We start from the raw sequence: 16455 nt of genomic DNA, 5'->3' as shown, positions 1-16455 counted from the left end.
TCCCTTTTGACTCCCCTTACCTGCCCAGTACGGTCATGGCCTCTCCATCATCCTTGCAGCCCAGCAGCTGGTGGATGTTGGCGTGCAGCACGGAGAGTGCCAGCTGAAAGATGACCTTGATGCCGTCGAAGAAGAAGCAGTCCACCACCACCACTGCGCTCTCAAACGGCATGACAGACAGGAAGAGGGTGAGGAACCAGGAGAGCGAGATAGTGGAGATGACCCCAAGGTCCTGCATGCAGTTGTACAGCTGAGGAACGTACTCGCGGGCGAGCTCCTCGAACACCCCCTGATCGACTAAGGCTCCTGGGGAGGGGAGAGGAGGGAAAAAGAGAGGTGCTCAACAAATCGAAAATGGTCAATAAAACAGAGATAGAGAGAGAGGCACATGGACATACTGACCTACAACTCTAGTGTTGTAGTAGTCAGGCAGCATCCTCTCACAAAGCGCCACAAGCAGCCAAAAAGCCTCCTCTTCTTTGGAGTAGAGCAGCAACACAGATGTTACAATATTCATAGCCTGAGGTGTTGAGGGAGAGAAGAGTAACAATTCTAGTACTGTCAAGGACTACAAGGTTTCTGCCATTTCAAATCAAGAGTGTGTTTACCTGACAGTATCCAATGTTGGGGTTTCTGAATGCGTAGGCTGTGAGGACCCTGCGAAGGGCGGCGATGCCCATCTCATTCTGAAAGGCCGGGTGCTCGGGGAGAGAGCGGTGCAGGTCCCTCTCTATCTCCTCTGTTGCCAGGTTGTATTTGCCCATCGACTTCTCCACCAGGTCTTCGTAGTAGCCAGGGTGGGTCGCCATCTCATTGATCGCCCCTATGGGAAAAAAAACATGAGATTTAAAGGTTTAAACCAGCTCCAGGCTCAGACCGCCTCCAAGAGAACTACACCAGCTATGGTAAGTCTTTGTGATGGGCTTGATTACATGCAAAGGTGTCATTATTTAAATATTCAAAGGTTTGCATAGATGACTGAGATCTTAAAAAAGATTAAAACTAGAATACTAGAAACATTATCTACCACATACAAGTGAAGCATGAAAAACGAGATAGTACCATGTACTATATTCTTACTGGCTACATATCCATCATGGCATCTATGCTAAGATGTGATATTGTAGCTTCTGTATCTTGTAAATAAAAAAAAGGAGCAAAATGTGTAATTTCATGTAACCATGTTGCGCTTTGGGAGAATAAACGGTAAAATTTTGATGTTCTCAGTTCTCAATTCATTCATTCATTCAAAGATGTTTTCTTTATTATGATAAATCCTTAGTCTTTAGTCACAAGTCATTTAAATTCATTAATAGATACAGAAATGTGAGGTGAGATTTAAAAAAACAACTAATAACTTTTGAAAAGCCGTATTTTTGATTGTTTTTTTGTTTTTCCAGATTTCTTACACTTGTCTATAGTACTCCTGGTGTTGTCCAAACACAGCCAGCAAAGTAGGATATCTCTATGTTTTTACAGGATGGTAAACCCATCATGGTAAACACAAAACCATGAACTGATTTTATCAGTTTCCGATTCAGAAATACACAAGTTTTATTATATATTTCAGTTACATTTCAGTGCTCTACTGACTCCGTCAAAAGTTGCTTTAGAATCCTTATTGTCACATCAAGGTTGTCTTGTTTTTGTATTTCTGTACTCAACAGAGCATTTAAACTATCAATTTATAATTTTCAAATAGTTAAAACTTTGTAAACATTAAAAAATGCAAAATGTGAAGGGACGCTGTAACACAAATGGCACTGGTATTTGATATCAACATCTCTTAGAGGTCAGTTCGCTTGTAAACCTGGAGAAAATCTTTTTACATCAGTCCATGTTCCAGGTTTGACAGTTGTCCGGCTGCCTCAGTAAATGTGCTTATTACGTGCTTATAACTGGCTCCTTGTTCTAAAAACAGACAACAACTCCACAACAAACATCACTACAGATGGTGCAGGTAATTGTGACTCAAATGAAAGCAATGCAGCTTTGACAACAAGCCAAGTGAGCCATGGGTCACTGGGGAGAGAGGGAGGAGCTGTTTGTGACCCAGCTCTGCTCAGGTGAGGATGAGTACAAGCTGCTGTTGGTACATGACTGAAAACAGGAATGTCTGGAGCTTGTGCATACCTGTATGTGCAGCATGTTGTTAAAGAATGGCAGTCACAGGCTACATATACTCATTTTCCATTTAGCTAATGTTTGGTGTCAAGATTTAAAATGCTGTGTGCAAACACTCATGGAAACTAAAATATGATATATAACTTTTTATGAGCTGTTTCACACAAATTCAGTGCATGATTTTCAGGATTTCTTTCATCTGGGTATTTAGAGTGGTGGCATTATTGTGCACATGAAAATGTACCCTGATATGAACAACAATTTAAAGTACATATACATGTGTTCAGTTCAGTATAAAAACATTGCAAACATACTGCTGCATGTCCTTTGAGGTACTGTACATTTTTATTTCTGGGCCACATTTTCCAGTCTTTTCAAACAAATCAGTGAGGCTGAAGCCACCCCTAAGTGTTACAGTTTCAGTCTTGAATAATCTGAATTGTTATGAAGACTGTGCAACTAATAAAGTGGCAAATTCATCTTTACAATGAGTTTATACTGGCTACAACACAAGAACAGCTTTTGCTAGAGGAAAGTAAGAATAAAAATGTAGTTTTCTGAAACTGAAAAAAAAAAAAAAAAAAAAAAAAAAAAGAAATTGTATTTATGTCTCACATTGGCTATTTAAAAAAAAAATCTTGCTGTTTCTGTGTGGACTGGCGACCTGTCCAGGGTGTACCCCGCCTTTCACCCGATGTCAGCTGGGATTGGCTCCAGCCCCCTGCGACCCTGTACGCAGGATAAGCGGTTGACGATGGATGGTTGTTTCTGTGGATATATTATAGCTGAATAAAATATGTATCGAGTGTGAGCATGTAGTTTACAGGGTGTGGTGTCAGTAGGTGCATGACTGAATCATTTGCAGTGCTGTATGCACTGCTGTGCCAATGTTTATTTCAGGCCTCACTGTACATTTTCTCACCAGAGAAGAGCAACCAGAGCTCCCCTCTCATGCTCTCAGGAATCCCCTTGAGGACCAGCTCCTTCGTCTTCTCAGTGCGGTACATACACACTCCCTGTCCATACTCTGCAAAGTGGTTCTTCCACGCCTGCTCCTTCAGGAACTCCTTTGCCTGAGCAAAGAGGGAAAACTATTTAATGGGATGCAGCGGCTCAAGTACAAATACTGTAACCTTTTGTTTTGTCAGAATCCTGCCTTATCTATTACACACCAGCAGTTTGGATGAAAATACTGTTTTCTAATAGACTGTGTTAAATAAAGCCTGAACTATGCAAGAAATCAGTCTTGCTCTTAGCAGCAGTCCTCGATGAAGCCTAATTTCCATGCAGTGCAATGGCGTGAAAATGCCAATTATGGAAAGGCAAGCAAAACATATACAATGTGATAACTTAGTTCAAGACTACAAATAGACTTTAATGGAATCAGAGCGACTCAGTATTATTAGACAAGGTGTTAATATGTGGTGTACCACGTTTGACAAAATAAAATGCTTTTAATTGTATTTGAAGTGTATTTACCAGCTTGGGATTGAACTCTTCAGGTGAGCGGCGGCGGTACATGGTCATGAGGGCTTGTGTGGCCGTGGGCACGCTGCTGTCGTTTAGATTGAACGTACGCTCGCTTTCGGAACCCAGACTGTGCTGTGGGCTGCTGGAGAGCAGAGATCCATGCTGGGAGTAAACCTGGAGGGGACACACATATTCAAGCTTTGGAGCTTTTAAATGAACACTGTCACCACCACCGTTTACATTAGTCACATTATTTTCAAGATTTTGAATCGACTCACAGTAAACTAGCAGTTTCAGGACGGAAAACTAATCTTACCTCGTCGTCTGAACTGTTCAGGCTGCCGGTAAGTTCCCTCTCCAGGTGGATCTTGGAGGTGGTCTGCTGCAGAAAGTCAGAAATCCTCTGGACCAGGAAGTCACGGTCCTTCAGGTTAGCAAACAGGAAAGTCATACGATTCTTGGTACTGATGGAGAGTGGGCTCGGTAGCACGTTGGAACTGTCTGCCTTCTCCACAATAGTCACCTGGAAGAACGAAGGGGAACATTAACAAAGCAATAAATGACAAGCAGCCGCATCGACGTTTGAGTTAATAACCTAGAGATTTACCAAATTCACTCAATTTAAACACACAAAGTAGTTCTTACATAGACATTAGTTGCTACTAAATGTTTGCATCCACTAACTGCCAGGCATCTTAGCGAACTCACAAAACTAATGTTAGCTTGCTAATATATAACTTGAGTCAAGAGTAAAGCAGTTAAGTAACTAATAATAAACACTGATTAAAGCTGTTCAATGACATCAGCTGGGAAGATGTTGCATTGTTTCACAAAATTCATATAAATTATTACAAAACCTGTCAGACACGTTGGACTAAATTACCAAATAATGTCATTAGGTTAGCTTCATCTGAGAAAGATAAACTGCTGCTACTGAATGCTAATTCAGAAAACATATTTCTCATTGTATGCATATAAAAATTATATCTATGCTAGCATTAAAGTTTAGAATATTGTTTCCCTTTTATGTTACAGACTGTGAGGCTGAATTGACTTCTTGTTTACATAACTGATTGCTTCTGATTGGATGGCGCTTCAGATGTTTCAACACAATTTAGTAAACAACTAGATTGAAACAACTTCATTTCATCCAGTTATTGTAACTCAGACGGTGACATTCAGACAGAACAACTCACCTCACGTAGCGGGATGATGAGGCTGCACAGCGTCTCTTCCTTGCTGGTGAAGCAGATGTAGTTGGTGGAAACGAACATCTGTCCCAGGATGTGCATCTTGTTAAAGGGGGTCCACAGGGTGCAGTCTGTATGTCCGTCCAGTTTCTCATCTTTGGGCAGACGGAAGAGCGCCCGGTAGCGCTCACTCTTAGCTCTCGCATCTAAATCCCTAAAAGGATGGAAAATATGGAGTCAAATAGATTATAAAATAGTATATAAGCTTGGTTTTAAAACCTAAACTTGCAACACCGTTTTAGACTTTCATCCTCCTTTGTTGAGTGTCTGGATAACCAACTACTCTACCAGCCATAAGACCTTAATGTTCACATTGACTGCATGTCATAAACATGTGTAAACAGCATTTATTATTGATGAACATAAAGTGTTCCTGCTCCGCATCAGTTCTTTCTTACCTCTTGAGTGCCGACACCTTCTTGGGTGACTTCTTCTTGAGCTTGGGTAGCGAGCGGTCCTGCTCGAAGCCTTTGTTGTCCAGCAGCTGACGCATGGCGATGTTGGCCAGCTGCTCCGCCAGCTTAAAGGTCTCATTGATGTTGAGGAAGACGGAGAATACGTGCTCGTTGACGCGGGTGCTCACCTTGATCACATCAGGCAGCAGGAGGGTGGCACTCTTCTCCAGCTGGGTAATATCTGCCCAACGCACCTCCAGTTTGGCTGACAATTACAAATGAGAGATAAGAGACATCTAAATAGACAGACAGAGTGAGAGATAGAGCGAATTAGAGAGAGAGATCGATAGCGACAAGTTAAGGCAAACTAATGGACTGAAGTAACCCTCAGGATATGGTTTAAGACTTGCAAAGAGTTTCACCTTGAGATGTATTGCAATAGTAAAACGATTAACAGTTTGATATGTGGTTTAACCCATTACAAATGTCAGATCCTGTCTTTTGCTTGAAGACGTCGGCAAAAGTAAAGTTAGGTAAAACGACAGCAATTACAGGTAGGTAACATATAAAGACAGACACATAAATAGTAAAATCCATATCCAACCTTCTTTTCCTAGTAAGTAGGAGTAGAAACAGAGGTGGTTGATGCTGAGGTAGAGCCATCCCTGTCGTGGCACCTTGCCTTTCCAGTAGCTGCAGGAGTAATAGTTGACCAGCTTCTCCTCCTCCGGCATCCCGAACAGCTTGCGAAACTTGGCGCTGGCCTCCTTGAACTTGTCTGTGTCGTCGTCCTCTTTGACATCATGGTTCTTGTTGTACTCTGCGATGATGCCCTGAGGCAAGGTGGAAAGAGACAGAATGAGGTAATGAGATGGGATAAGAAAAATTGGGATTTTAAAAGAGAAAACCAGCAGTAGTCAGTCAGTGAAAGCAAATTCCACATCGTTATATGCATCGAGCATGGACTGCTACAGTTCTGATGTGATCAGATCTTACCTGCAGTAAATTGGCAAAAGGAGATCAGAATTGTTTGTTGTTTTTAAATGATTTTTGTAAGGAGTTTTTTTAATATGCCTTTTCTACACTGCTTGTTTAACAACTGATTCTCTTCAGAGCAAGAAAGACTGCACCACCACAATCCCATAAACGCTGGATGGAGGATGTTATTGCACATGCACATCTTAAACTCAAAACAGATGGCTTTATAAGATCTGGCAACCTTTTCTGTTTGTTTTTCCAAAATAGGACTGGTCTTCATTAATGTGTACAACGTCACAATGTACTTTTTATTTTTACCCTCTCTGCTCTGTCTTTTATTTTATTGTCTTTACATTGTTAAATATGCATTTTTGTACGCTTTATATTGATATTTAATAAGGATACAATTTTGCCAGAAAAAATGTTTTAATGTCAGACTTTTAAGTTTCTTTGATAATGTTACTATGTTTTATTAACATTATTTTGTGCAAGAGAGAGAGGGGAGATGACACGCAGCAAAGGACAAATTTGCAGTTCAAACATCAAACTAAACAAAATGAGTAGTTACCTGGACCTTTCCTTTGACAAAGGTGGTTATGTCATTCTCATTCTCAAAGATGGAGAGAGTCTGCAGCAGGTTATGTTCCAGCCATTCCCAGTGCTCTGTGATCTCTTTACGGGAGGTTCCTGCAGAGGAGTGAGGAGGGAAAGTCAGAACACTCAACCACTGGGTTCACAGGAGGAGCATGACGGTGTAATGTTTCAGTTCAGTCAGTCACGTGTGTATTCGTTTGTATTCTTAAACAGTGATTTGGGAGATCCTCTTTAACTGGAGGACAGGCTAATGATGAAAAAAATCATCAGTGCAAATCAAATGTGAAGAGCAAAGAGTAAAATGAAATGCATATCCTCCACCTCCTATGTTTAAAACATAAAGCAGGACATTAAAATGATCATTTTGTTAATGTAATCAATGAGGTTAAAAACTGATTTTTTTGGCTGCAGGAGAAGGAGGCAGCCACTGTGAACCATCATCTCTCAACACCGCTGCAAGCAGCCCTTCAGTGAGTGCACAATCACTGCATTAGCCACATCTGACGGGCTGCTCTACTCTCCTGCTATCTCTGGGAACTGGGAGAGGTGGAGAGGGAGGGAAGGTGGGGATACATAGCCATTTCAAAGCCAGGCTAGTCTTCTGTAGGCCTCCATTTCAGAAAGTAAAAAATTATTCTCTTTTCACATACTGTACACATTTAGTAGTAACTGCTGAATTAAATCATTACATCTTTGCCAGTGTCTAAATAGTGTCACAAACTACAGCTAATTACAGCAGTTTGATCTTAATGCCATAATCTTATCAAGCATCATCCTGGTTAATTTCTAAGCATTCCCAAAATGTGTGGGTTGCATTTTATTGCCCCCAAACTCCAAATAATGGTAGTGCACAGAACACATGCGAAAAGAGTATGAAGAAATTCAGGTAAAAATAACATTGATGAATCATGGATTGGTGCACTATTTGTGAATGAGGCCCACTGTGTTTTTTATTCCGCAAAATGTTCTTCTTTGGCAAAACCTGGTGCCTACATTACCCACACTCCAACCCAACTGCAGACAGGTCAATCTGACATGTGTGTGTGTTATGCTACTAGGGGTTAATGTTGTCTGGAGTCGCTAGCCTCAAGCAGAGATAAGGAGCAGGCTACAGAAGTCTGGTGCGCTCAGTTCTTTCTAACTACACTCATCCAGTGCAGAGCTCCTTTTTCACCTAAATGTTTTGTGTAGAGCTGAAGTAAATAGTCAATTTACCAATTAGTTGATCTTCGGGAAATTAATGTAAACAATTTGGATGGTAAACTAATTGTAATTTGTGAGATAAAATGCTAAAATTTCACTGGTTCAAGTTTCTCAAATGTGATAATTTGCTGGTTGTCTTTTCTGATAGTAAACTGAATACCTTATGGGTTTTAGACTGTAGGTCGGAGAAAACAATTAGTCCGAGTATGTAAACAAAATTGTTAGTTGCATGCAGGCCGGGTTTTGTGTTGGAAGCGTTAAAAGCTTTTCCTAACATAAAGCTGGGATACAAAAAAAGAGTGCTGCTTTTAATTAGTCTGGAGTGTGGCTCCTAATTTGCATGACTTACTGCCAAAGACTGTCTACGAAGCACTCTTACTGGAATTAACAAGTAAAAGTTAGTCTCCCTACATAGAATATGCAGATTACATTAGTGTGAAGCTGAATAACACGACGTACACTCATATTTGAGTTTCGTTTCCTGCACATCCTGTATTCCTACCCTTTAAACCCTGTCTTTTAAATCCATAGGGCATGATGTAATGCTTGGCATTCAGCAGCTAAAAGGCATCATGTGTTGTGTCGTGGCTAGGGGAGGGGCGTGCTAGGGTAAAAATACAGAGGGGTCTATGCTGAAATAACCCATACCGTTATAATTTAAAGTGGTGTAAATCAACAAACTGAATTCTTAAAGTAGACTTGAGGTTAGTGGCATGTTTTCCTCTAAACGCTAACATTTCCCTCACAGTTTTTGAGCCAAGAGTTCAAAGGGCACATACCATGAGCAATAGTCCAGTAAACTAAAGAGTCTGGAGTCTGGTACAGGATCCTATATGGGGCCATCCGAGCACTTGAGTCCAAGACAACATCCAGGGTCCCAACCAACAAACCTGTAAGAGGACAAAATACTGGTTAAAGAGTGAGAAACAGATCCTTCATACCAAACACTTTATGTTTTTTTTTTTTAACAAGGGCTAAATAAAGAACTTATTGTGTTAGTCCAAAAACAATAAAAACACACTCTTAAATTTACTCATGACATTCATAACATAGGCCCTTACAGACATGTAACAACCATAAATAACCATGTGAGATGTGTACCAAATTAAGGCCATTAATACTTTCAGATCATTTTGTTATGTATGAGCAAAGGGGAAACCCGTGAGTTATTGTGGTTTAAGATTTGAGTATATGAAACACATCATGTGGCTTGAAATTAGTTGTTAGACGTGTTAGACCACTATTATTATGAATATGTTGTATTTGTGGACATGAGGCAATTCTGTTATGTGAAGCAGGGTGATACAGGAGGGCAGATTACCACAGGCGTGGAACTAACAGGCAGGCAGAGAAGGTGATAAAAGATTAAAGTAGCCTGAGAAAAAAGATGAATGTAATGAAATGATGGAGAATCATGGTGTAATGGTTTAACAGATTCCAGTGTTTCTTCGTACGGTAACTTACTGCAGTCCTGCTGGTGTTTGTCGTGCACACGCTATAAGGATGCACACGCACGTGCATAGTTTCACATTATTCCACTGATCTACAGGTGGTAGTAACGTGTCAAGCTACACAGAAAGCAAAAGCGGCAAAAAGGAAGACTGCTAGTGAGGGAAAACATGAGGTATATCCCAAATGCATATTAATATGGTGTTTATAGTATCTTCACACTGGAAAAGTGACTAAATTTTGAATACTCCAACCAGACAGCTTGCATAGTAAATACGGTTGATTTTTGAGTGTGCAGTTGATTCTCCCACAATGCAATGAAAAAAAGGAAATTGAGGAGTTGCTTACTGCTGGACAAAAAAATGTGGTTGGTTGTGAAACAGCTCCTGAAAGATCTTAAGAACAAAAATAAGTAAATCTGCCTTAAGAAAGGGATTTAGCTTTTTGTGAAGTTTAAACTTGGAGTGACGATGAAAACAATACAGGTTTCAAAATAAATTTTTAAAAATCTACTTTGGAAATGCTTTCAACATGCTTGCCAGGCCTCAAAAAACCAATTTATGCAATTGATTCAAGAACAGTTACAACTGAAAACCCTTTTATTAGACTTCCTAATTAGAAAGTGGTACCACAATAACTTTTGATTTTGACACCATTTTCCAAGCAAGTCAAAGCTTTTGGTGGCTGTGAATATTCTCCTTGATTCCGAGTCGGTATACGTTCAACTGCCATGAGAGACAGGCTATTTTTGTGCAGCAGCTCATCAGGCAAAAACAGTGAGTCACAGAGAGAGAGAGGATGGGTGGGAGGAGGGGAGAAGGGAAGCTGAAATATTTTTAGAAGAAAACATGTCTCAAGGAAATAGAGAAATAATAAAAGTACTGTATGATATCTGTGTGGTTTAGATCAGAGACTATAGTTTGTTATTATCTGCCTTCTACTCTTCTCATGCCTATTCATATCTGCCTTGCTCCACATATCTTCCTTTTTCGTCTTTACTTATCAGTCCATCTCATAGTTTTGTCCGAATGGACGCTCAAGAACAGCAACAATAGCAGACCATGATGTCTTTAACCATACACCCTGATGGTGATTGTGGTTGTCTTAGTGATTGCCCTCCTGTCATGTGTCTGAGCCAGTTCATGAGAACTGACCACTTGACTTTATCCACGGGGCTGAAGAAGTCAATAAAAAAAAAAAAGACGTTGTTCTGTAGACGAGTGGAGTCTTAATCACACTGAAACTAATAAGAGTGCAGCATGACACTTTGGTTTAGTCCCTTTGTGAGAAACAAACAACTGTTGAGAGTAAAGTCAACTTCCTCTTTAACAAAAGAAAATCCCAACAGTGTGTACTGAAAAGTTCAACAGTTGCTCACACATTGACCTCAGAGAGAGCTTTAAATGTGTTACATAGTCATCTTTTCCTCTCAAAGTACATTTACCTGAAATACAAAAAGTGATACAGAAAATGCAAGTATCTCCCGCTCTTTCTTGGCATCCTGAAAAAGAAATTCATAAAAAGCAGCAAATTTGGACTTTAGTTGCACTGCATGTAATGAATAGTTCGGCCTACGATGTGTGAGTTGAGGTTTAACGCAGGAAACTGAGGGGTTATGCACAAGAAGAGACCACTGAAGGGTGTTAGACCCACTTGACATCTACCCTGTCCCTCTTCTAGTTAGACTGACATAAGTGAAACCCAAAACAGACGGAAACAAAGTTGTTTGTTTCCAATTGTGGATTGAACATCTTGTTGTTTATCTATAACCGGCAACCCCAAGCATCACATGCCTCTGCAGCATTAACTCATCCAACCAGAGTCCAGGTGACTGCTAGTTCCAACTCACACCTCTGCCTTTACAGAGACAATTTCCTTCCACACGCTGATTGAGTGGGTGCATAACCTACAGAACACACAACACACAACTGTAATGGTACATGTTCAGTTTATTATTTCTAAGGGGTTAGGAAAACATTCTCCTTGCGAACAGAACAAGCCATAAAATGATGTGATCCTTTGTGCCCCTCTTCTCAGAAACAAGGACACAGTCAGAGCTCCCGACTGTTAGAGCAAAACAAATCACCTTCTCAGGAACATTCGTGTTTTTCCCTCTCAGTGAAAAAACAAGAACCCAAACCCAGACCATGAGGAAAAATACCTAGTTGTTTTCTTTTGTTTATATCCTCATTCTGCCAAACTAGCTTTGGGGGAGGGTGGTTGCTGGTGTAGAATGTTTGCATTGATCGCACAAAGGACCACAGTCTCTCTTAGACTTAAAATCAATACTGTTTCAGAGAACAGAAACCTGATACAAGGTTGAATCATCATCAACTCTCAAGTTTCATGGCCTCCACATATGCAATAAAATGTATTTTCCAGCTTCTTCGCCATTTCTTAGCATTTCTACATATACGGACATGAAACAAGTCCTAAAGCTCAGGATAACTGAGTGGCCTACAAAGGACACGATCAGTATCTATCTGGCATGACGCACTTTCAGCCAAATGTACAGTAATTACCAGCTGCATTGTGAAATACGGTGTCAAGTTGTCAAATTGCGTAACAGCTGACACGACGGCCTGATTCTGAATTGATCCGCAGTCTTATAAAGATTCTCTGAAGACAATATGTTCAGGTCCACATATAGACAACAAAGGACACTTTGATGCGTCCCACCAGCTTTGTCTCTGCACTGTCCTACAAATACTGCCCATGCAAATTATGTAATTAGATAACACTGTAAGTGACTGTTAAAAGTTGGTAGCTTAACTGGTTTAATGCACAGTGCAAATTACAATAAACATGAAACTGAGCAAATACAGTGCATCCAATCCTGTAGACCCATTTGCAGCTTTCTTAGGTCAAATTGTATTTTTATGTGTTAAGTCCCTTGTGGAGTTTTTTGTTCCATACTGTTTCCACCATGGCCCCATTTGTTCATGTTGCCCTTGCTGCCCTGCTTCAGCAAACTGATTGACAAAAGGTGTGTTTGTGTTTTGCTATGTTTCTTGTATTGTTTCATATGTTATGTATCATGAATCTGTTTGTCCCTGTTTTGTTATTTTTCATAACCTTTATCCCTGTGTACCCTTCCCTTCAAGAGGATGTCCTCCTCATGCCTGGTTGTAAATAAGATAAATAAAGTTTTCTCGTAAGCAAACTAAGTTAGAGTATAACTAAGTAACTAACTAAGTTAGTACATTCAATATTTCACACCATAAGCCTTGTGTGTATCCTGGTCTAAAAAACATGTTGAATGTATTTCCTTCCTCATAAAACATCTGCAAAGATATTTTTTTTAAGTTTGAAAAGTTTTTTATATATATATATATATATATATATATATATATATACACCCACCCACCCACACACACATACACATATACAAATACACATATATACACACACACACCAAACCTCAAGTAGATTGAATGTACAGATTTGTGACTGGCTCTGTAAAACTGGTGCTGCTGATGGTGTCCCCTCTCCCTGGAAGAAGTGCTTGTGGACAGTGCCAGTGTGACTGGTCGCCGAGTGCCAACTGGCACACAGTACAAGTCAGCATTTACATAACAATGACATCATCCCCTAGCACCACTTCACGTTGCCACAGTAAGAACTCACCAGAGACTGAAAAAAGGAGGCTGCAGGTCTTATTTTGAATTACTAGTATCAAGAAGGGTTCAACCTATAGCTGGACAATAAAACAATAATGATAATTATCGCAATATAATTTTCTTCACTAACAATATATGTATAAATGTTAAATAAATGTCAGATTTCATTCATTTGAATAACAAAGCTATGAGCACTTAATCTTTCTATTAAGATACTTATTTTGTTGAGAAAAGGGACTGAAAAACGCATATATGCATATTTGTTGAAAAAAGATGTTCTAGCTCAGATTTGTACAGTGATCCATTGTTCGGCAAGTGTTTCATGTTCTGACCATAAATAATAGTTTAAAACTGCAATTAACCATCTGCTTTCTTCAACTTTCACTCAGGAGCAAAAACAGCCTTTAAAACTTTAAAGAAATAAGGATTTGACATTTATCATGGTAATTATCGATATCGAATGACAGGAAAGTTTTTATTGTGACAACATTTTTGGCCACATCACAAATAATGTATTCTAAATGTGTATCCAGTGTATTATCTTGGCTGTATGTATTTTGTTTAAGTCTGAAACCTAACAAAACCTTAATGTTTAGTTTAAGCCTTTATTAGTCAGACTGGGGTTGGTAAATATGAAAATGTACAGAGATTATGTAATACTGTTCATACCCCGGATGGTATCCCTTTAATATCTCTGGCTGTAGCTGGTCAGCATTGCTTTGTAGTAATACTGGATTTAAAAGACTTTTGTGGTATCAGTGGTTCCCAACCTGAGGGTCAGGACCTCCACAAGGGGACGTGAAATCAATTTCACCGGTCGCAAGATAATGACAGAGGTGAGAAATAATAAAAAAATATGTATATAATATATTCTGCAACAAAACATGCAAGTTGGTGAGGGGTCACAAGTAGCAATATTATGGGGTCTCAAGAAAAACAGGTCGGGGACACCTGAGGTATATCATGATATACAGTACATCTATGTCATTACATACATTTTTTCATCATTATCATCATATTTTTTTTTTATCTCTTTCACCTACTACTTAGTCAGACTGGTCCTAAGTGGCAAATTTTCTCTTATCGGTGTGACAGCTCAATGAGCAGTGACACTGACTGACACTGAATGAGAAATACTCAGCAGGGAACAGAAGCTGAGCTGATCAATCAGTGATAAGAGCATGTCTTTCACTTTTCACAGTTTTGAATCAAAAGCAAAAGATGCCTTGAAATAATCCAAATTCACACAGCTGTAATTTGTGGTTTTTGGCTGAATGTACAGAACACCATGTCAAACCTGACTGGCTGTACTAAAGAGGGAATTACCAGCTGGGCGAGGGGGCAACATCTGGGACCACTAGAGTCCCTGATAAGCCCCAGGTTCTCTGTGTGACAAATGTTTTGTGATCATTTAACCCATTGCAAATTTTTTTTGGTGACATAAGGGCCTTGAAGTGGGTCCGGCTTAATTACCTGATCTTCAGGCACTGTGTAAAAATCTACCATTAAGACCTTCATTATTTACTGATACAGATCTTACATGACGCATATTCCTAAATGTAGTTTTGTTTAAACATGCAACCACATCGCTAATATGGGGCCGTATTATGACCTTAATATAAAATACACATTGTGGTGAATGAAGCGTTTATAGGTGCCTAGCAGCTCATATTTAAGGCCACCCATTGATGTCCTTCTGCCTTAGCCTGTATCAGATATAACTCTTTTACACTGTTAAGGTTTCACACAGCAAAACATGTGTAATCATCTGTTAAAAAGCATCTGATCTGTTAAACATGAGGAAGTGCCACACATTGTGATGAACTGCAACCAGCTGAATTCAGGTCAAGGAATCAACCCAATTTTAACAGTCTGAGTAAAAAAACACAACAACAGGACAGCAGGCTGTTTAACTGTCATTCTCGGCCAGTCATTTCCATACCCTGACCATCTTCCTCCTGATGCTGCTGCTTGACCCATTTTGGATGAAATAAACAAGAGGGAGGAGTTGGAGTGAGAGAAGGAAGAAGGGGAATGATTCAGCATGACTAGCAAACAGACCATGTCTATGGTTGGCGGTCAAATAGATTCACTGTTATTGAGCTGTTGCACAAGAACAGCAACAACTATTGTTCTTGTATTGTGCTTCTTGTAATGGTAGAAAGCTAATTTCCCATGCAGGCAGGAGTAGGCCCCACCATCCTTTTCATGACCTATAATATAACCTATTATCTGGAGGAATTAATATGATCAGACAGTAGATGTGCTGGACTTTGTCCTTTCATTGGTTATGTTTGATATCAGCATTCATTAAAGCAGGCTGACAAGAGGGTGAATACATAAACTAGTAAACACATGTATTTAAATGTTATTTGCTGACAGACATAGTCAGGTGAAAGGCCACCTGTGGCAGCTGATTGATCATGTGACCCCTCACATTATCAGTCCATGTGTTTCCTGATGTCAGACAACAACACAATCAATCCACCTGGCATATCGTGGCCCACTTTTCATCATCAATAATCTCTGAATTTAAATAACAAATAGGCAGTCTTTGCTATTGATCCATGACAAAAGGCCACAATAATACGACTCACCTGCCAGTCCTCCGCCTCCCTCCCCGTGGCCCTTCCGTTTCTGGAGGATGAAATATGGATTTGCTCTCTCGGTGATCCATAATGCACCCGCCAGTAACACATCTTCGGGACTGACCCACATAATTCTCCCGTTTTTTTAAGGTAACATTGAACACACAGGCTTTCTGATGTCGATCATCAAACTGGTTCGAACGGAAGGCGTGATTATTTCTAGCAGGGATTATTAAATTATTAAAGCGCCGATGGAGGGCTGCTATTGTTGGACACTATTCTCCTCCTCGACCCTTCAAATATCGACCAGTCTTGGATGCCCGAGCGAAAGTAAGACGCGCAAAGCTGCCAGGCACTATTCGGATGGGATCGGCCTACAATATGGAAGTCCAACAACAAATGTCGTGTACACAAACCTCCCCTTGCACCACCAGCGTATTGTGTGCTGCACAGGCTTTTAAATAAATTAATTTCTTTGACGTTGGGGAGGCAGCCTGGCTCGTTTTGCTGCCGCACAGCGCAGTGCTGGATCAGTCTTTGTTGTCCATGCTCCTCCGTGGCAGGTGCGATCCTGTCGGTGTCGATGTCTGCGCTGTTGTTTTGCAGAGGGAAACCGCGTTACAGCCGATCAAAATGAACACCTAATAGTCTGTATGCCTTCCCGTCTACAATGCCCGCCCGTGTACTGAAACATAAAGACGACACTTCAACACAGAATCCGCCGATAACGCAGCGATCCTGTGCTCCTGCTGCTCCGCTGTAGCGCCTCCGCTGCTGCCACACG

The 16455-nt window shown here is 40.3% G+C and overlaps 1 protein-coding gene across 1 annotated transcript in view; it reads right to left on the bottom strand.

Moving 5' to 3' along the window:
• tbc1d9 (TBC1 domain family, member 9 (with GRAM domain)) overlaps positions 1-16455 on the bottom strand; it is a 22152-nt gene extending 5697 nt beyond the window's left edge. Inside the window, exons 1-12 of the mRNA XM_038713165.1 lie at positions 15681-16455; positions 8794-8904; positions 6786-6904; positions 5844-6072; positions 5243-5504; positions 4791-4998; positions 3911-4117; positions 3604-3768; positions 3047-3197; positions 609-823; positions 403-520; positions 21-306 (exon numbers count right to left, since the gene is read on the bottom strand). Of these exons, the coding sequence (XP_038569093.1) occupies positions 21-306; positions 403-520; positions 609-823; positions 3047-3197; positions 3604-3768; positions 3911-4117; positions 4791-4998; positions 5243-5504; positions 5844-6072; positions 6786-6904; positions 8794-8904; positions 15681-15801 (2192 nt within the window). The 5' untranslated portion in view covers positions 15802-16455. The remainder of the gene's footprint in view (positions 1-20; positions 307-402; positions 521-608; positions 824-3046; positions 3198-3603; positions 3769-3910; positions 4118-4790; positions 4999-5242; positions 5505-5843; positions 6073-6785; positions 6905-8793; positions 8905-15680) is intronic.

The sequence above is a fragment of the Micropterus salmoides genome, unplaced genomic scaffold (assembly GCF_014851395.1).
Source record: "Micropterus salmoides isolate LMB-PRFRI ecotype aquatic unplaced genomic scaffold, ASM1485139v1 Ms_hic_scaffold_12, whole genome shotgun sequence".
Taxonomy (NCBI): Eukaryota; Metazoa; Chordata; class Actinopteri; order Centrarchiformes; family Centrarchidae; genus Micropterus; species Micropterus salmoides.
Note: the sequence above shows the minus strand (reverse complement) of the source record. Positions and strands in the feature narration are given on the sequence as shown.